At 41.4% G+C, this 21,296-nt stretch overlaps 1 protein-coding gene across 1 annotated transcript; it reads right to left on the bottom strand.

Moving 5' to 3' along the window:
* Positions 1-390: 390 nt before the first annotated feature.
* FAM177A1 (family with sequence similarity 177 member A1) lies at positions 391-18,680 on the bottom strand. Its single transcript, XM_074909876.1, has 5 exons — positions 18,505-18,680; positions 14,181-14,357; positions 5,153-5,219; positions 3,502-3,599; positions 391-2,672 (listed from the first exon to the last, which is right to left on the bottom strand). The coding sequence occupies exons 1-5, from the start codon at positions 18,589-18,591 to the stop codon at positions 2,457-2,459; spliced, it is 645 nt and encodes a 214-aa protein (XP_074765977.1). The 5' UTR covers positions 18,592-18,680; the 3' UTR covers positions 391-2,456.
* Between the last annotated feature and the right edge of the window lie 2,616 nt (positions 18,681-21,296).

Here is a 21,296-nt window from a genome sequence, read left to right as displayed (position 1 = left end):
AAGGCTTTCATCAATTTAATCTCCTGTGCTACTATTTTATTTAAGTGTACAGCTGAGCTACAACAATAGTTAAAAGCAGTGAAACCCTTTAACAACGCTGTAGAAATGTTTCAACTTTCAGACAAAACTTCATTAGCTCCAGGCCAGAGGTGTTGCAATCCTGCATTATTTATTAGTTTGAGGTAGTGCTGAATGCATTCAGTATGTTAAGAAGCACTACATGAGACTGTAAGGAAGGGGGTTGGGGTAGTATGATACTTCAGATTTCAGTGCTTGAATATTCCACCAGGATGTGTGACACAAAAGATGAAAACAGTGAACACGCACCTGCTCCTGTGTGCAGGTGAAAGTTTCAAAGACCAGAGTTTCAGAGGAAAAGCCATAGCCAACTTCCAGTTCAAAAATTATATTAAATATAACAAATTAATGCATTTACAGAAAAATTAAACCATTATGAAAGTAACCACTTTCATACAGTTTGCAAAAAACTGAAGGAAGGATTAAGTTAAGGCACAGTGAGTAATACAGTATTTTATACAAAGAAGTTTAAACTCAAGGCAGTGAGAGCATTTCTGATGCAACAGTAGGGAGAAGGGGGGAAAAAACCCAGCACAACTGACATTAATTTCTTGGCAGAAAAGCAAAGCATCTTTCAGCTGTAAAGGTTTTACTCTTGAGCTATGTGAGGCTTTCTATCTTTGACAGTACAAGAACTCCCAACAAGCTGTTTTTTCTGTGTATTTGAACCAAGTTCTCCTTCACAGATGTTCAGGGTGATTTTACACAGCTGTCAGCACCCTCTGTCTTACACTTCAAAAAGAGGCAAAGGACAGAGTATCAAAACAGATGGAATAGAGGTGATGATTGAATCCTCCTCAGAAGACTTTCTGTAGTGCTGGAATGCTAAGGGCAGATGAGAGGAGAGGAATTTGTGCTCTACAGGACACCAGTTCAGGCAGAGGGCTGTCTGAAATACAAACTGAACTCTGGAAACTAATAGCCACGTTACCTGGCCTCTGATGTTGCATCTGGCTCCTTAGTTGGTAGTGGGACCAAGGCCAGGGACATATGATGATACCCAACACAAAATTTCACTGAAGACTTTTTAATTCTTTTTTTTTTTTCTTTTTTTTTTCTTTTTTAGAAATCTCAAGGACAGAAGTAATGTTTCACATGGTAATTAGTGCAGGTTCTCTGCTCCTTTATCTACAACAATTCTCTATAGAAAGTGACTGGGGCACTGACATCTGATTGTCACCAAATAAACCATTTACTTTTTATAAGCTCCAAGAATGACAGCCATTGCAGTAAAATAGCCTTAATTGGTATTTGTGGCTACTTAAAAGCTCTGGAGCGATCTGCATTTCACTTGGACAAAAATAACAAGTACTGTTGTTGTAATATTGCAATAAAGTGTTTTGTTTAAGAAAAAGGAAGAATCATAAGTTTGATTTGGTTGATTTCTAGTTACTTAAGTATTCTGTGCTAGAGGGAGGAAAAACATCTGCAATGGCACATTCCTTACTGGTAATTTAACATCAAACAAATAGCCTGTTTAGGTTAATCAAGTATGCTGACTCAAATAATCTATGTCCAAAAAAGTTTCCATATTTCTAGATCAGTACCATACACAGTGGCCAGTGCATTCAGTATAATTTAGCAAGACTTTAGTTTATTTCCCAGGACCATTCAGAGCATGTATTCACGCAGGTGGGTCTCTTAATTCTTGGACTTGGAGTGAGAACATCTTACACTGATGCTAGTTCTGTACTTTGCTACAGCACTGAATGGAACAGCTGAGCACTATTAGCCTCCGAGAGTGCTGGTAGTTGTTAATAAGTTCTTAAGGGTGTTTATAGCCTTCCTTTAAAGTCTGGGGGTTTTTTAATAAAAAAGTCAGTGGACCCTTAAATCTAATTAACATTAAATCTAACATTATCTCTTGTGTTAAACAACGACAGAAAAAAATACATGCATACAACAGTGACAATAAATAGGGGAAATCAGATGCTATCATAATGACTTCTGAGTTACAGGATATTGATTCCTATTAATCTATTCATAGAGAGCTGAGTTGCAAACAATGTGCAAATCAGAAGTAGGTGTTTAGAAGTAGGAAACAGCACTGCATCTGCAATCCACAGGTGTTAGAGACACAGCAATTCAAAAAAAAAGACATTTTTACTTGCTTTACACAGAAATTAGCTCACACATTCATTTTTAAATCGAATGTTTGTAGTGCAATTTTCATTTTAACTGAAGTGCCAATTTGGCAGAATGCCTCAGCCTTTATTAGGCAGACAGACTGAACAGATATTGCCTAGCTCTCTCCTGATCAATAAGAATGCTCTAAGTTGTATTTCACTGAACAAGTATAATCCTATTTTTCCTGCTTCTTATAGCCAGCTTGTGACACCTGACACTTCCTATTTCCTACATTATACAGAGCTTTACACTTAAGAAGGGACAGGAACTACATCTTGTTTATTTTCCCCAACAGACTGGCAATCATCTCCCTCGTTTTCAAAGTTTACATTCACGAATGAAGTGCATGCTGTTGCTTCAGGCTGGTCTGTCTGGACAGGAGCTTCAGCCTGTGGCTTGTTCTGCTGTTCCTGATGCTGTCTTTCCGCTTCTTCTGACATCTTGTTTTCCTGTTCCTCCTCTTCCTCCTAAAAATAGATAACCAGATTCATAAGCCTCTATTTACTATTTACCACTTACTGACATTCACTTTATGTCTTTGCAAAAGAAAGCTCCTATTACAAGGCAAAGACATTTGCTCCATTAGAAAATGGTCACTAGTTGATCATAAGATGAGATATATTCCAGAATTCTCATTATGGAAAAAAAAAAAAATCACCAAAAGTGAAGGATTAAACTGTGTTAAATAAACACAGAAAAACTGTCACATGTCTAGATAAGCAGTTTTTAGTCAATAGCAATAGTGATAAGTCTACCTTCTCTAACACTTTTTCAGCTCTTAATAATAAAGAGCTATAAAAAATAAATTAGTAGTAAATCTTTAAATACATTTCCCATCTCTTTCAAATGAAGATTATTAAGGGTTTTTTTTGCATAAAGTACAGGCTACCTATCAGTCATTTCCAATTACGGTTTAGAACAAATGGTAGCATCACGTTCAATTTACCCTTGACACTTCACTGAACAAATTAAATTAGAGTTGGAAAGTGTATTCCTAGCAGTCACCTCTTTACAGTGTCCAGTAAGTGCTCCATTCAGCTTTCTCACACTGTTGACTTTAAAATGCATTGTACAAGAGAAACAAACAGAGCAGTGGTCAGGACCCAGCCAGTTCCAAGACTAACAATCTGGTGAGAAAAGGCTGATGGATAAGTAAGCATTAATCACACGTCAAATGAAAACTGAAGGCAAGATGAAATAGAGGTTCTAAAACTTCATTCTAATGCTGGAATATAAATTTCATTTTTAAAAATACCAGGGAAGGCAAGTTGGGAGAAATCTATCTCACACACATACCTCTCTCTTCATTCTGTAATACTCATCAATGGCATATTGGTATTTTGGTGTGCTTATCCCTAGAACAGATGCAATCTTTTCCCCAAGGAAATCACACACTAAAAAAAATAAAGAGAGGTTTACATACAATTAGTATCTAGAAGAAAATTCTTAAGCATAGTTTTATTTTAAAAGGTATCATTACCTTTCCTGAATGGTTTTCCACAGTCCTACTTCACTCAAAAGACAAAAACAAAATCTGCTAGGCTAATCTACTCAAATGTGACTATTAGTTTGATATACTAACAATTGTTCTTTAAGATAAAGAATGAACAAAAGGAGAACATGGAAATCAATTAAAAACTAGATGGTGGTAGTGTTTGTTAGAATTCTACTAGTTTCAGCTTTGGATCTAAGTTTGTTTTGCTAGGAGATCAGTTAAACGATAAGCCTTTAACTGAACTTTAACTGAAAATTAAGGTGAGACAAAAATATATGGTGACCAACTGTACTGGCAGTTTAGTCTAATGGTACCAGCAAACTAGAAAGTTATTTATTGATATATGCATACTTGAAGTCAGTAGCAGTTTTAACAATGGTCTGTGTTGCATACTAATGGAGTAATAAAATATTTATGTTTCAGCTGTCTCAGTTTTCAAGCTGGAGGCTATATGCAGCTAAATAAGTAGTGCACAGCCACAGGTATGGAATGGGGAGGGCCTGTGTCAGTCAGTCTCTTTACTATGATGGCTACAGCACTGGTTCCTGAGTAAAGGCAAGCAAGAAGTCAAATATATTACACTTCAAATTGCAGATCTGCCCCGAGTATTCAAATGAGTTAGTCATCTTCAGGGAAAATGAGTTAGAAGTTATCAATTGCCTGTTTCAATGAATATACACAATAACTAATTTTATAGACATCTTGGCATCCAGAGGTCTGTGCAAAAGACCAATTCAAATTACAAATGTAAGAGGCAAAGCTGGAGAGGGAAGAAGGGAGTACCCATCTTCAAGTTCATAAAAGACTTCTGTAAAAAGGAAAGCAGTATCTACCTTTGTATACAAAGAACAGATATGACAAGGAATAGAACTACATCATACATTAAAGAAAAAGGGTTTCTACAAGTAAGGATAGGTTGATTAATAGAACAGACTGCCAGTAGTTTTAACAAATATTCAAAATTAGGTGTACAATGGCAGAAAGTCCACAATATTTGGCAAAAACCCCAGTAAAGATACTCTACACCTCGGGAAGAACACAGACTAGGACAAGCATTTTTAAAACTTTGCAAAATTTTATGAGGTCCACGGGTCAAATAAACTTCTATGCAGTGAGTTTAAGACTCTAGACAATAGTCTTATTTTAGGTTTTTTTGTAACCTCAGAAGTCTGTTGTGAAGCACGAGACTAGATGTATTCTTGGGATAATTTCTAGTTGTCTTGTTCATAAAAACTGTCAGTTTAGTTACTCCAAACAGCATTCTTTTCAGATAACATCACACAAAATGGTTCCAAAAAAAAGTGCCTAAGGCAAGAGAGTATGTCTCCACAGATTAAAATACAGGTTCATTCATACTTTTGAAAAAATGGCCTGTCACTCACAAAGTTGATTTACAGTCTGTCAAAGTGACTTTCAATACTCTGCTACTGGTTTTCCCAAGTAGAGCAATACCTGATAAGGTTGATGTGGCAACTCGCAGCATGTGAAACCACAAGTAGGGTCCCCATGTGAGCGTTGTCTGTAAGAACAAGAGTAGTATTAGTATGTATAGCTGTATATTCATGGCACATAATAATACATATCAAACAGACTGAGAAGAAAGATGTGCTGTTTCGCAGCGATCACAATATTTTTGCTTTAAAATAAGTCTAGACCAGATGTACATGAAGCAAGGTATCACCAAAAGATATATAATGACGGTTTACATCTGGGAAAATTTGTTTCACTGGTTTTTGTTTCCCACTCCTCAGACTGGAAATGACAAGCATCCAACTCAATGCCAAGGTAACTCCTATAACTAGAAAGACCTTTCCATAATGTTTTGAATTTCATCAGGCCAAGAGGAGAAGTGGGTTAACCAAGTAGTTCCTCATTGCAATAATCCGAGAACTACAAAAGACTGTTTAAAACCAAACCAGACCTTCAGAGTGGTCCCTGAGCAAGAGGCTGCTTCCAAGTATTTGCAGCCAGATACAAATTATCATTTGGAATTGCACCTGAAGAAAAAAACAGGAACTATGAAGGAGGAAAGGAGTTACCGCAGCTCTGAGTGAGCAATGTAAAGGGCCTGGAACACAAAATGAACAAAACAGGGCTTAAGTGGGGTCGCCTCAAGCATTTGCATGTAAGCAAGGAAGTCTCTCCAAGTGCCTGCACACTAAGGCATGCAGCATGGGAAGTCAACACGAGGAATTAGACATCTGTGTGCAGGTGCAGGGCTGGGATCTTGCTGGGATTCCAGATATGCGGTGGGTGGCTCGTGTGACTGGAGTGCTGCAGTGGAGGGATACAGACTCTTTAGGAAGAACAAGCCAGGAACAGGAGGAGGAGGAGTTGTCTTTTGCATGACTATGATGTATGCACCGCCACAGAGGAAGTACTGCAGCCTTCAGACAAACTGAGATACTTACACACAGGAACTTGAAGAAATTTAGAAATTAATGGGTGTACATTGGCTATCCTCTCCGCTAAGGAAAGAGGCTGTATCTCTTTTTCAAAAAAATGAAGCAAACAACAAGCCATGTAATAAAAAGAAAGGGGAAAGCAGTCTAATGGGGAAAAAGCTGTAGGCTTTCCCTTTGGTGAAAAGGCAACTTCATAGTGAATCAAAATGTGTTTATTGTTAACGGTCTGTTGTATTCAGACAAGCTCCTTGTTATGTATTTCCCCGCAGTAAAGATCTCTGTGCAGGTACTTTCCTTGTAGAAAGTAGCAATTAAAAGTATCAGCTTTTATTAAACGAAACCCATTAGCTTCATTCAGTTACATATCTATTTATAACATATTGCTAAAAACTGCTTAATAGTAACCATTTTCTGTGATTTTATGTAATAGATATCTGTACAGGACAACCAGTATTACTGTAAATAATACAGTTACAGAGACTAGTTGGTATAGCCTCAGTATGCACGTACACAAGCTACTAGACTTCAGTGCTTTCCAAGCATAGCCTCTACACATCAGTGGAGTAAGAAATTGTCTGTGAAGCCAGAAACTCAAGTTGGGCAGGCTGAAAAAAGCCAGATGCTATATATTTTTGGCAGTGGGTATGGAAAATGTCATGCCAAGGTAAAAGTGTAAGCAAAACCAGCTGCTATCCTGCTTGCACAAAAGCACCTCCAGCTTGTTGATTATGTGCTCAGTTGGCAGACAGGCTAACAACAATCATTTCAGAGTTTTTTCCGTTGAAGAAGTCAAGAAAAGTGCTGGAAAAGCTTGTTGCCACAGGTGCAAATAATGGTGTTGATGAGGCTCTGTACAATCCTGCATGATGAGGTGACAAGCTTAAATAGCATTCACACAGTGAGCAGGACAAACAATGGCCTGCTGTGCGGCTGTAGACAAGAAGCTCAAGAGTCCCCTTAATATTTAAGAGTGAAAAGACAAGCTGAACTTCAACGTGACAGAAGTGACTCAGAGACAGAATATTCTAACGTGTCTGTGGTAACACAAACACAGGGAACATCTGAGGCTCAGCAGACACAGAGGTTCTGACTAGTTCTACTGTTCCCCCACCACAATTAAAAGTCAGTTTGGTAGGTTAGGAACACTTCTAAGTTGACCTTCATGGAAACATCTGCTTTCTGACCAAGCCCAACTGGACACTTCTTCACCCTCACCAAGCAAGGCTTTGCCAGTTCCCTCAATTTAGAAAAGGTGCATTCTTTCAAGTGTCTCTCAAAAGGTAATATAAAACCATGAGAGAAGCTATTTCACACAAATTCAACAGGAGAAAGGAGATGGCTCGGAGAGTAAACCACCAAGAACAACTAGGAACATGGGTACACATCCAAGGAATAATCCTCCTTTTTTTCTTCCCCTTTACTTCCTCAGGGTAAGTTTGAGCAGTTTCCCAGAGCACCCTGGAGATCAAAGCAGGAATGGTGAACGTGAGGTGAGAGGAGGTACCGGACAAAACCAGAACTGTTTGGGTGCTATGTACAGGGCTGTTAGGCAACGGCTTGGTACAAACTAATCCTACTCCATGAAGCAGCTTTAATACGCTGAGCAATACTGGAAAACAGGACCCAAGTCAGGTCCTACTAATATTCAGTAAGAACCACATATGTCAACCTCATTTGGCCAGAGAAGCCTTAATGTTCAGTCTGTAATCAATACAAGGACACAATAATACTATATTTCTTGACTGGAAACAAGGGGCAGCAGTATAAAACACAGGACACTGGTTTATTATATGGGGACAGTATTTCTCCTGCCATCAGTCTCTTTAGTATACATTTCTACAATGCTTAATTATACTGTTCAGCTATCCTGACTTTACTTTGTTATTTAAAATGGAAAACACAATGGTTATGAGGTTATGACGACTGTTTTCTAAATTACAAAAAGTTTTAATGTACAGTTTTAATCCAAACACTGTATTTTAAGTAGAAATTAACATAATGGATTCAATCATTGATAAAACCAAGAGGGCTCTGATTCAACAACAGAACATGATTTTGTTTCCTAGTATAGAGCTGCCAAAGGGAGCACACACATGCTCCCTTGAACTTCTGAGTGCACCGTGTTCCTAAACAATCCACATCTGTATTTATTTTTGCCAGATTTCAGTCTCTAATAATAACTGGACTTTCCAAAGTATGTATGATTTCTTTTCACCTGAGAAAATGGCAAAATGAGGAATAATTTCCTGATTTAAGAAAAAACAAATCCTGTATTTAAGAGTTAAAATACACCACCAAATAGATACTTTTCCATTGTTTACTGTGCCAAGATGCATTTTAAATTATTTTAATTATTGACTAGTCATTGCTATAACAGGTCCTTCAGATTATGCACCATGTAATACTGTGGCATCTAAGACAAGCCAGTAAAAACAAGATCAGAAACACAGACACCTCATCCTCCATCAAAAAGCTTCTACCATATTATGACTAGCTATTACTTCTCCCCCATCCCCAAATTCTTAAAAGAAAATTAGAGTTCAATGATACTCAAGAAAGAACATTTTGCTATTTGAAGTTAAGCTCCTTTTAACTATAGGATATCAAGATAATCTTCCTGCAAGAATGTGTTTCAATTGTTCTGAGCACTGAAGATTAATAAAATTAAATCTCTTCTGGAGCTTTGTGCAGAGATGTTCTCAGGATGAATTCTAAGGTTATCACCAACAGTTACATTGCTTATTGTTGCTCTGCAAAGACTTAACACTCTACCTTCTGCCTATTCATGTAATAGGTAAATGCAACGAAGTTTATAGCAAGTGACCCTCCCAGGATAAACAGAGAGATGATCTTCTAGAACAGGTTAGAGAAATTTAATTACGACAAAATAAAGATTTGGTGGACAGAAGCTAAAGGAGATCTATATATAAAGCGTAAGCATTTAAATTTTAGGAAAGAATAGAAGACTCAGTTAAAATTAAAATGTTTATGTTATTAAAGCATTTAAATTTTAATTTGAGAACACTCAGATAATACTGAATGCTATTACTTAAAACATCCAGGGAAAATTTTTGTTCAGAAACACACCCTGTGTTCTGGATTCTACTCATTTGTAAAAAAAACCCAAACCAAAACACAACAGAATGGACACTCCAGTCCAAGAATGGTAATGAACAGAGTGCTGACCTACAGAAGAATCAGAGTCATTATTTCAAAGCAAAATTTAAGACCCAGTTCTTTTTGAGAATTTATTTTGTTTTGAGTAGCAGCAGTTCATAACACTGAGTGCTTTTTTTTTTTTATTACCAGGATATATACATGTTACTTTGCTTAGCAAGACATTGTCATAGTCTGCTTAGCTCTAAAATACAATTAAACCAAGGTACTTACTTTCTTTACAACACTGCAAAATATTTGTTTCCCTTTTAAACACATTCAGAAGTTGCCAGAATGCCAATACCAGCTGAGCTTTGAAATTTCATGATGCAAAGTTTCTATTCAAAATATTAAATGTGCTTTTTCTAAAAATAATTTGCACCAGAAACAGCTATTACTTGCAGCACACTTTTTTGTATCCCAACTGAGATAACAAGTTTTAGACATGCTGGTCTCAGCAAACTGACTATTTAATTGCTTTTATAGAAATCCTACAATAAAAACATTTTTATGGCAGCTGTTGGCTATAACATCAAAGCTCAGCTTGGACTAACATTTCTTCAATTGACTGGCTCAGCTGGGATACACGAAGCATGCAGTAGATCAGGTAAACTTCATTTAATGGCAACCCTTGGTCTAATCAGGTTTATTCTGTCAAGGTAAAAGGCAATACATAATAAGGCATACTGTGCTCCACAATAAACTATTCTGGTGTGGGGGGTCCTTTTATTAAAAAGTGTAATAAAAATTAAGGATTTCATAAACTATAAAAGGAGAATAAAGAAATCTTAACTGTGCCATACAACATAATTTTTGGTATTCAGAAAAAAAATCCATATTAGGAAAGCAGGAGAACAATCATGCAGCACTCCTGGCTGTTGTGCATGTTTGAGGGCTCTTATACTTAAGTGTCCATTTGTACAGCAGTGTGCACGTCTCTGGCCCCACAACATGTACATCAAGGCTCATGAGCCTTCCACCACTGCATTGCAGTGGAACTCTTCTACTGAGAGGAAATGGCACAAAAAATTATACAGATCTGGTCCCCTGCTAATTATAGTTGGGAACAAAAGCCTCTTACACATCCATGGATAGCTGACAGTGGGGAACAGATCTGACTCTGAAGATACCTAAACATTATCATAATATTCAGTAAGTTTCACAGTTCTTCCATTTCTTCAAGTAAAACCTTAGGGAGGACAAAAACCCAACCAATACCCAGCAAGGCAGCTTAACATCTACTCATTGTTTGGGAGTATAATACATTTATTTTCAACCTATAAACTTCAGTTGTATTTTACACTGATGCTATCCACCTGCTCTCAGGCTAATGTTACTTTTGGCTGCATACATGAACTGCCTAGCAAGAAAAAAGATAGCAATACCATCAATCCATCCAAGATGAAATGCAACCTGCAAATTGCTAGGATCCCCAGTCCCAGATGAATTCCCATAGTCTCACTGCAGTTCAGTCCTCAAGCAACTCTTTTTTTTTCCTCAAGATAAATTAATCTTATGGAGGGGGAAAAAAAGAACTGATTGCCAGTCCTTCCCAAAGCAAACCCCTTCCATCACTTCTTCAGAAGAGAATGAGCAGAAAATCAAACTCTTCAATGCAGTCCCTCTGACAAAGCCAAGCTATCCCAGGATGGATATGCATATAAATAAATACAGGGCCTACTAATGTACAGTAAAAGAGAGCTTCAACCACGACATTTCTTAATTATGGATTCCCAAACAATGGTGCAGAAGTAATTTCAACAGCAATGTCAAGCAGAAAACAGGGCACCAGTGTCTGTGCATGTGAAGAGTCTTATCTGAAGCATGGGAGCAAGCAGCTCTACACCAGCATCTGCCTCCAGCATGCACCCAGGCAGGACTAGATGCTGCACAAAGCAACAATTCCCGGCTGCCCGACCACACCCCGGCACCTCAGGAAGGACCCAGACAATTTTAGAGTCTCCACCTCTAGCTCAGTACAGGCAACAAAGCCCAACCAGGGTCAGGAAGGGAGCCCTGCCAGCAGGCAGGGAATAGGACTGCAGACCCACTTTACTGAACTAAGAATCATTGCAGGAGGGTAGAGAAAGGTGGTGGTTGGGACACCAGTTCATCAGGGTGCCGTAAAAGAAACATGAGACTGGGGATGTGGAGAGATGAAGAAGTGCGATGCAGATCTTGTTTGAGACGGACTGCCACAGGGCAGGGAGCTGCTGCCACCGCTGCTGGCACGCACAGCTACGAGCTTTGCAAATACACTATCAGTACAAAACAGATTGTCAGACATGCCAACAGTATAAAAAAGATTATACATTTCATTTTACCTTTAAGTATAGTTCCAGAATCATTGACAAAAAGGAAAATGTATTTTGGCAGCTGCAGTACACACTATGGGAGACAGCTTTCATTGTCAAAACTCCACTTGAATTTGGACCAATAAATGGAGACTCCATTCACATGTCATAGAATTATAGAATGGTTTGGGTTGGAAGGGACCTTAAAGATCATCTAGTTCCCACCCCCCTGCCATGGGCAGGGACACCTTCCACCAGACCAGGTTGCTCAAAGCCCCGTCCAACCTGGCCTTGAACTCTGCCAGGGAGGGGCAGCCACAGCTTCTCTGGGCAACCTGTCACAGTAAAGAATTTCTTTCTTCTATCTAATCTAAATCAACCCTCTTTCAGTTCAAAACCATCACCCCTCATCCTATCCCTACACTCCCCCATAAAGAGTCCCTCCCCGTCTTTCCTGTAGGCCCCCTTTAAGTACTGGAAGGCGGCTATAAGGTCTCCCTGGAGCCTTCTCTTCTCCAGGCTGAATAACCCCAAACTCTCCCAGCCTGTCCCTACAGGGGAGGTGCTCCAGCCCCCTGATCATCTTCGCGGCCTCCTCTGGACCTGCTTGAACAGGTCCATGTCCTTCTTATGTTGGGGACCCCAGAGTTGGACACAGTACTCCAGGTGGAGTCTCCTGAGAGTGGAGCAGAGGGGGAGAATCCCTTCCCTCGACCTGCTGCCCACACTTCTCTTGATGCAGCCCAGGACACGGTTGGCTTTCCAGGCTGTGAGTGCACATTGCTGGCTCATAGTCAGTTTTCCATCCACTAAATACCTCCAAGTCCTTCTCTGCTGGGCTGTTCTCAGTCCACTCATCACCCAGCCTGTATTTGTGCTTGGGATTGCCCCGACCCATGTGCAGGACCTTGCACTTGGCCTTGTTGAACTTCAAGAGGTTTGCATGGGCCCACTTCTCCAGCCTGTCCAGGTCCCTCTGGCTGACACATCCCTTCCCCTCCAGCGTCTTGACCTCACCACACAGCTTGGTGTTATCAGCAAACTTGCAGAGGGTGCACTCAGTCCCACTGTCTGTGTCTCCAACAAAGGTGTTAAACAAGTGCTGGTCCCAACACTGGTCCCTGAGGAACGCCACTTGTCACTGCTCTCCAGTTGGACATTGAGCCATTGACTGCAACTCTGAGTGTGACCATCCAGCCAATTCCTTATCCACCAAGTGGTCCATCCACCAAATCCACGTCTCCAATTTAGAGACAAGGATGTCGTGCCAGGACAGTGTCAAAAGATTTGCACAAGTCCAGGTAGATGATGTCAGTTGCTCTTCCTTTATCCACCAATGCTGTAACCACACTGCAGAGGGACACCAAATTTGTCAGGCACAATTTTCCCTTAGTGAAGCCATGTTGGCTGTCATCAATCACCTCCTTATTTCCCATGTGCCTTAGCACAATTTCCAAGAGGATCTACTCCATGATCTTGCCAGGCATAGAGTTGAGACCGACTGGCCTGTGGTTTCCCAGGTCTTCCTTTTTTCCCTTTTTAAAAATGGGGGTTATGTTTCCCCTTTTCCAGTCAGTGGGAACTTCATCAGACTGCTACAACTTCTCAAATATGATGGATAGTGGCTTAGCCACTTCATCTGCCAGTTCCCTCAGTTCCCATGGAAGCATCTCATCAGGTCCCATGGATTTGTGCACCTTCAGGTTCCTTGGATGGTCTCAAACATGATCTTCTCCTACAGTGGGTGGTTCTTCATTCTCCCAGTCCCCCCGTCCCCCCATCCCCATCCCCACCCCCTTTGCCTTCTGTATCTTGGGCATTGTGGCTGGAGAACTTGCTGGTGAAGACTGAGGCAAAAAAAACATTGAGTACCTCAGCCTTCTCCATATCACAGATAACCAGGTATCCCATTTCCTTCTGGAGAGAGCTCACATTTTCCCGAGTCTTCATTTTATCACCAACATACCTATGGAAGCTTTCCTTGTTTGTCCTTGACATCCCTGGACAGATTTAGCTTTCCTAACGTGATCCCTGGTCAAGCAACATTGTAACGGCTTACCACACAGATGAACTTTACATACATAGACTAGGCAGGTCCTTTAAAATCTGTTTTTTTCATGTATCATGAATTACACAAGTTTTCCTTTATTTCTGCAAGTCATCTGTTTTTTTTCCTCCTATACTTTTATATTTAAATACTCCTCCTATACTTTTATAATTGTATAAAATTGCTGGTATGGTAACACTAAATTACTGGTCCAACTCCCCACTGTCACCAAACATAAGGAAACAAATGCCTTCCCTGAACATTTTTTTGAACAAGTATGAATCAAAGGAGACACTAAGCAAATATTATTTGAGGGGGAAACGCTGGAGAGGACAGACTAGAACCATGAAAAAATTAAACCTATTCTAATTAACCGGGATACTTTAGTGGAGGATAACTCCAGGACAAAACTTCTCAGGAATACTTCTCACAGATTTCTCAGTTCCTAGAGCCAATCAAATTAATGGAATCTTTAATACTAAATACTAAATCAGATTTGTGACACAAAAATTAAAGTGTAAAATGTGGGTAGTTATCCAATGAACCAGAAACAGCAATTTATCAAGAAAAATACCTACAGGATCTACAGGAGGCAACAGGTCTTTTTTCTCTTGCTCATCTTCCTCTTCATCTGTGCTATATTCTTCCATAGTTTCTCCACTTGCAAAATGAATAACCCTCCTTGGAATTTTCTTCTTCTTTCCTATGACACCCAGCTCGACATTCTCAAAGCCTCTATCTCCATTCGCAAGTTGCTATGAAGAAGAAGAAAAAAAATCATTATCTCAAGTACATGCTTCTGGAAAAGCTCCTCCCTAAATACTTCATGAGATATTTAAAATATTTTAGATTGATTAGCATACGCTACAAACATTTGCAAGAGCTTGGTTGTAGATAAAAAATAAGACTGAAACAGTATTGTTTGCAGATACATAGAAACTGATCACTAAAAATAACAAAAAGGTAAGGTCCTTCAATTCAGCAAGGACAGGTGGTATTAAAACATCTACTCCAAAAGAGCACTGTGTTTATCAGTGAGATGTTTTTCTTTAAATAATTTTATGAGCACATAAGTGTTAATATTTAAAAGTATTGTTGGTTTTGGAATGAATATCTAGTGAAATTAATCAAGTAGTTCACAGGCTGTAGCCACCTCTTTGCAAGCTCAGACAGACACCTATAGCACAAAAGAGAACTGAATGAAGGAAAACTAAGCAGCCAGGCTCAAGCCTTAAAAAGATGCACCAGGGAATCTGCCTCTGGGGGCTTTCCTCAGCAATTACAATTAGTACAAGGGACCACGCTAAAAGAACACTTAGTTTTGTGGCTAAGGACCTATAAAAAGAGAAGTACAATGTCTGGTTTTGTTCTTCCAGCTGCTGAATACTACAATGCAGTCTTTAGGTCACAGCATTAAAAAAAATACACTTCCAGTTCAAAGGCCAATCAATAATTCTTTAGGTTAGTAACCTGTGGCCAGAGAATTTTATTAAGGTTTTCTATTTTAATCTGTGAAAACAAATGCCTTCATCTTGGTAGAGCTTTTAGATACTACTGCATCAAATGCATAAAACTGTTTTGGAAACACTTCTGTCATACAGAGAAGGACACAGAAGCTAGGAAATGCCAGACACATGTTTTTAATGTACCATAAAGGTTTTAAAAAATGCACAAGTTCATGTAAATTAAAACTGTGACACAAGGAATGAGATATGTGTATGTGTACACAGAATTCAGGTTGCACAAAATGAGCACGTTCCAATTTTCCACTTCTTGTCTATGCATTCTTAATCGTTTCCACAGAGACAATTCAAAATTGTTTATAAAAATATGTATTTCATCACATAGTTGTAAGACATCCCATAACCACCGCAAGCACAGCATCTTTATTCCTGTCTCTTACGCTAGATTACATAAATTAGCTTTACAATGCAAAAAGGCTTGGTTAGCTGGGAAAGCCAGTGGCACGGTAGAAAGGAGCAGGAGGGGGCCCATGGGGAGCAGAACGGCTTCCTTCATTCCTGGCACGGATTTTTCTCGTGCCCACAGAGAAGAGGGAGGGAAGGTAAAGTTCACGTGCCAAGCTCTACAGTGTGGAGAGGGAGCACACACATTCATGTCTCTCCCAGTCCTCATACCACCGCCTCTCAAAACTGCAAGTCATTTCAGCTTCCCCATGCCTTTCTTTAGCTACCATGGCACATTTCAGATATTTTCTTGGAGGTGCAGAGCAGAATCAAGTGGCAAGTTTTCAATGGGGTAATTCAGCTGAAACAGCATTACATTTTCATACAGGATTACATTTTCATGTAGAAGGCCAAAACTGACTATCCAGGGCCCAGTGCACTCTCTCTGCTGGGTTTCAGCCTTGGGAACAGAGCAGGAGCAGAACAGCAAAGCTACAAAAATACAAATGCTGAAAACAGTGAAAACCTAAACAGAGAGAGCGTTCCTTGCTGCTGTTATAAAAGTGGGTGCCACTTACTGCGACTCAGTTCTGCATTTTTTGGAGCACAGAATCAGCCTTTTATGAACATTTCACGCTCCTTTATTGGCATCATACAATGATGCCATTTTTCATGTTTAGTCACAGTGCTGAAGAGCACTATTTCTTGCAACACAGCATCACAAATATTACTGTGATTAATAACAGCAAGCAACATGTGCCTTTCCTTAGAGCTCCTCTAAAGGCACAGTCTCTTCATCTGATTTTGGCTCGTTTAACTCAAATGTTTCAAATATTTTAACTTAGAAGAAATTGTAGTTAATGTTTAAAGTTTAAAAAGCAGGCTTTAATTCCCTGCACACCCATCCCACACTCCACTTACACTACGCACAGAAAGCAGCTCCATGTAGCTGGTACTAGTACAAAGTTTCAGATAAATGCAGTAGGTTCAAGAAGTAAGGATTCATCAAGAAACTATGAATCCAGTTTCCCTTAGTAATCTGGTTCAGAGCCCTAAATTATTAAATAAAATAACAATAATTATATCAGCTGTTGCTTTGGTTATTACCTAGTCAACAAACCTGGATGCAGGTTTTAGTCACCACTCTAGCATTTGCCCTTTCAGTTTTTACGTGCACAACGTCAATAAAAGCCAACTCTCTCAGCTACAAACAGAAAGTTCAGCATCAATAGATTTTATTTATCTTTCCAAAACTGTGGCAATGCAGATCTATTCTAGAATTGTCAGCTAGACTAATTTTATGGCTCAAATATTACAGTATCTCCTGTTTGAGGCTTTACACTTTTGATCTTCCTTTACAAATTTATTTTTCTTTTCCAATTCGAGAAGTTGTAACAAAGATCATTCTTCTAATCCACAGCTTTGATCAGGTTGCCACCTCATTTTTTCCACAGGCTCGTCCCTTTTCAACACATTATACAGGTCCTGAAAGACTCAGTGCTTGTCTTAACCTCATGCCACAGAAGTATTTACTTTGGCTTCTATTCCACCAACTATTAGACATGAAGGCCAGCCCCCTTGTGCTTTCCCTACACTAGCTAACACTCTGAAGGTATTCAGTTAACTGTAAAGTGACTTCCTTTTTCTTTTAGATGCCCTTTTGGAATTTTTCTTGGCTTTATGGCACCCATACAACCTCACCTGTCAGGAAGTCAGCTTCTGAAACTGCTGCTCCTTGTTTACTCTCTTTATCTCACTCTTTGGCCAGAAACAGAGAGAGCAGGGCACATTTTGACAGTGTTGGTACAATACCCAGCACAATGGCATTTCAGTCAACAACCAAAATGCCAAAATAAATAAATGACAATTAAGGATGAAGTGTGCCAGGACACCTGCAGGTAAGCTAGGAGAGCTCACACAACTAGTATTAGGTGATGCAATAACACAGAGTTTCATCAAGAAGAGGAAGAAGAAAAGCAGACAGTAATAGCGTGAGGAGACTATTCACTTCGGCATTTTTTAATCTGTCAGATTCGGGTACCCTTCTGAGAGCTTATGACCTGAAAAGCCAAAGTCTGTGATGCCCACTTTCCCCCAGAAGGATGAGTAATTCAATCTGCACAAGTCCACTGACTTGGCAGTGTTAGTTACTTAGCTAATGAGAAATATTTCTACCGATGCTATCCTGCCTGCCTTACTGATTTCATTTGTGTCACTATTTTTGACTAGTGTTTTGGGGTGGGGGGGGTGTTTCATTGCAGGGCTTTTTTTGCACATTGCTTGACTTTCCACCCTTGTGTTTCAACTGAAACTGGGTTTTTCTGAAACAGAAGACAACAAAACAAGAGAGTCAGAAGATGACTGTAAAAAAAGACACCCTCGGAATAACAAGCCTTGGAAAGGCACCATAACCAGGGAAGGTGCAGTGCGTTAAACCTTCAGCGTGAAGCCGAGGCCGCCGCGAGGGAAGGCGGTGGAAGGGGCAGGAGAGCTCCCCAGGTCACAGGTAATTATGGGCTGGTGTCCCTGACCATCTCCATCGCCTCCGCAAACTTGGCAGCACGGAGGGAAGCGGAAACCTGTCTCCATTTAATATTCATCAGGCTCGTTTGTAAGAGGCATTATCTGCCGGTGAGCAGGAGACACCGGAGACACGCGTGCCCGCCGTGCTGACTGTAATTACAGAGCGCTGGAAGGACGGACAGACAGGCAGACTGACTGACTGACCGACCTCCACTCCCCGCGGCCAGGCCCCCACTCCCACCACCCACGGCGAAGGACCGGCCCGCGCCGGAGGCTCCCCCCGCTCCCGCACACCCCCGCGGGGGGGCCAGGCCCCGGCCGGACCCCCGCGCCGCCGCCCCTCGCCCCGTCGCGGCCCGAAGGGCCTCGCCCTCCTCCGGAGGCTGCCTCCGCCCGGGCTCTGCGGCGGGGCGGCCCGACCCCGCCGGCAGCTCGGGGGAGAGGCCGCCCCGCCGGCCGCGGCCCCGCTCACCTGCTCAGGCTCCATGGCGCAGGCAGCAGCCGCGGGGCTGGCGGCGGGCGCGCAGTAGAGGGTGATGGCGGACAGCCCCTGCTCCATCCTCCCGCCCGCCGCGGCGCCGGGGGAGGGCGGCAGCGGGCCCGCCGCGGCCCAGGGAGGCGAGCAGCCGGGCGGCGCCGCCCGTCACACCGCCCGCCCGCCGGGGCGGCGCCTGGAGCCCGCCGCGGCCTGCTGGGCCGCCGGCCGGCCCGAGGGGTGGGGTGCCCCGCCGGGGCTGGCCGCGGTCGTCAGCCGCCACCCGCCTGGGAGAGGCGCTGGGGTGGGGCCCCCGGGAGCGGGACCGAGCCCCTCCCGGCCCCCGTCATTTCTCTGCTCTGCTCCCAAGGGGAGCCGGCGGGGAGAGGGGAAGAGACAGGAGGCGGCCGGGCTGACAGGACCGAGGGCAGAGCGAAAACTCCGCGTGTTGCGGGGGAAATACACACGTCATCTTCCTAGCATATTGTAAAAATAGGCAAAATATTAGAATAATATTTTCAGAAGCGCATGAGGTTACTTGAGAGTAGTTGGGAGTCCTCTCAGGAGAAGGGCCAAGCTTGCTAAGCCTTCCAGTGCCCCGCATCGGCTCAGGCAATTCAACGCATCTTAAAGAATAAATCGCAGAACAAGAAAGAAATGCAAACCAGGGGTGCCTGTGCCCCTGGGATGTGTCTGGGTGAGAAAATAACGTTTATTCCCAGCAGGCAGCGAGAAGCGTGTGTCAGGTAACTGGTTTGCTCAGCTGCTCCAGCAGAGAGCCGGGCCCTTGTCCCCAGAGCCTGGGCTGGGCTGGCATTGCGGCAGGCAAGGGCCCAGCACTGACCTGGGCACCATTAGCCAATGCCCACTACTAGTGAGAAGAGAGAGAGGTGGAAGCATCTGAAACATCCTGTTTATGGGACTGCGGAGTCATTTTTATTTTTTTATTTTGAAGGTCTCTCACTTTTACAGAACCACCACCATCCTCAAGAAAAGGTAAAACAGAGAGTCGAGTTTATTTTACAGATTACTCTCGTCCATCGGCTCCTCCTAATGGTTTTCCCCGGGCACTACAATTACCGAATTATCTGAAGCCTTCCCTACCTACTTCTAGTTCTCAGCGAACTGCATTTAGCCATGTGTCCAGACCCCAAAACAGCGAACTTGCCAGAGCAGTAGCAACAGCTTTCAGTAAGATCGACACAGAAAGATAGACCTCAGTCTTCTAAGTATTTCCAGGAAAGTTTGTCTCTAACTTTTCAGTCATCTTGTATGCCAGAGAAAACTCTTCCACAAAACAGTGTGAGATCCTGTGTAAGATGAGTAGAAGCAGTCTAATGCAAGAAAAGGGTGCTGGGAGAGTTGTTACTCACGGCACTTGCTGGTAGTGTTTTGCATAGCCTCTCCTAGGCTTGATGCAATTAAGGCTCCAGTTCAGAATATCAAATTGAGAGACTGTATAGAACACTATTGCTTCTGTTCTCCTGCAACAACTTTAGGATTTCCTTCCACGCCTTATACTCTGCAGGATCCAAACATTAAAAAACTATTACCCACATTCCCTAAAATTGTTGTTCTTTAAAGCTATGACAGGATTTTATAGGTGCTCCTATACAGCTGAACTCTCCTTTTAGAGTGCCTCCAACTTTTTTTTTTTTTTTAAAAAAACAAACCCTTGAGATCTTTAGACAAGTCTTTTCTATCTGGAGTGTTGAAAGCAATATACTGCTATTTGTTTATTCCAGCATATACCTTAGAAATAACAATTGACACATCTCACTCCTTCAAAGGAAATGCTTTCTGAACTTGCCCTTGCCTCTGCCAACACACAGGCAGTGACAGCTCTCTTCCTGTCTGGTAGCAGTTTGGAAATGGTGGACTAAAGACTAAAGCTAGATGTATGCAATGAATTCAAAAGAGTTAATTGTTGCTAACTTGACAGTCTGACTGAGCTTGTCCAGAAGCACAGTGCTCCACTGTTCATCCTCAATATGTCTATTCATGTTTGATTTCCATCAAAAGCATTCAACTATCTACTCTCCCCTACTGACTGCATTTCAAACCAAGATTTATTTGTTCCTCTTTGCTGCATGATTTTGTATATTGCATTGGTTTGTACTGCTCAAGAACTGAAAATACTATTAAAAAAAGTTTAGTAAACACACACCACTTAAATAGCCAGACAGCTCCCTCCCAAACTGGTGATGTGCGAGGACTCATTCTTTTGTTATATTTAAAACAGTAAGACCCAACTTAACTCATCCTTTTACAGGCTTAAAGTGCAGTGTTGTAGGTGAATGGCATACCTGAAGAATTTTCAGCAGCCTCCATACATTGAATACATGTACCACTGCGCATGCAAAAGGTACTTTCACACCATAAACTTAAGTTACAGCATACTTCATGTTAGCACAATAGCATAATTACCTATATAAGCTATTCACTGTCTGCTGTGTTAGCTGCCACCTTCTCAAGAACTGGCTGACAGAGGGACACACTTGTTTTAATGACTGCATTTAATTTTTGTCTTATCTAAGCAGAAATGGGTGTCCATTCACAACCCAAGTGTTCTGCAGTATATTAAATTCATAATACACCCTCTTGCCTTAAGGGTGAAAAATCTTACCATATTCACGAAGATGTACACTGGATTTCAAGGTTCATCTAGTCTACCTAGTTTCTGAAGCATACCTGTAGATTCCACCTTTGAGACCAACACAGTAAACTGACATATTAAAAGAAGGAAATTTAAGTTCAGACTGTAGCTGAATTGGGTCATTATGCTCTGT

The sequence above is a fragment of the Athene noctua genome, chromosome 6 (genome assembly GCF_965140245.1).
Source record: "Athene noctua chromosome 6, bAthNoc1.hap1.1, whole genome shotgun sequence".
Taxonomy (NCBI): domain Eukaryota; kingdom Metazoa; phylum Chordata; class Aves; order Strigiformes; family Strigidae; genus Athene; species Athene noctua.
This window is presented reverse-complemented; position numbering and strand designations above follow the sequence as displayed.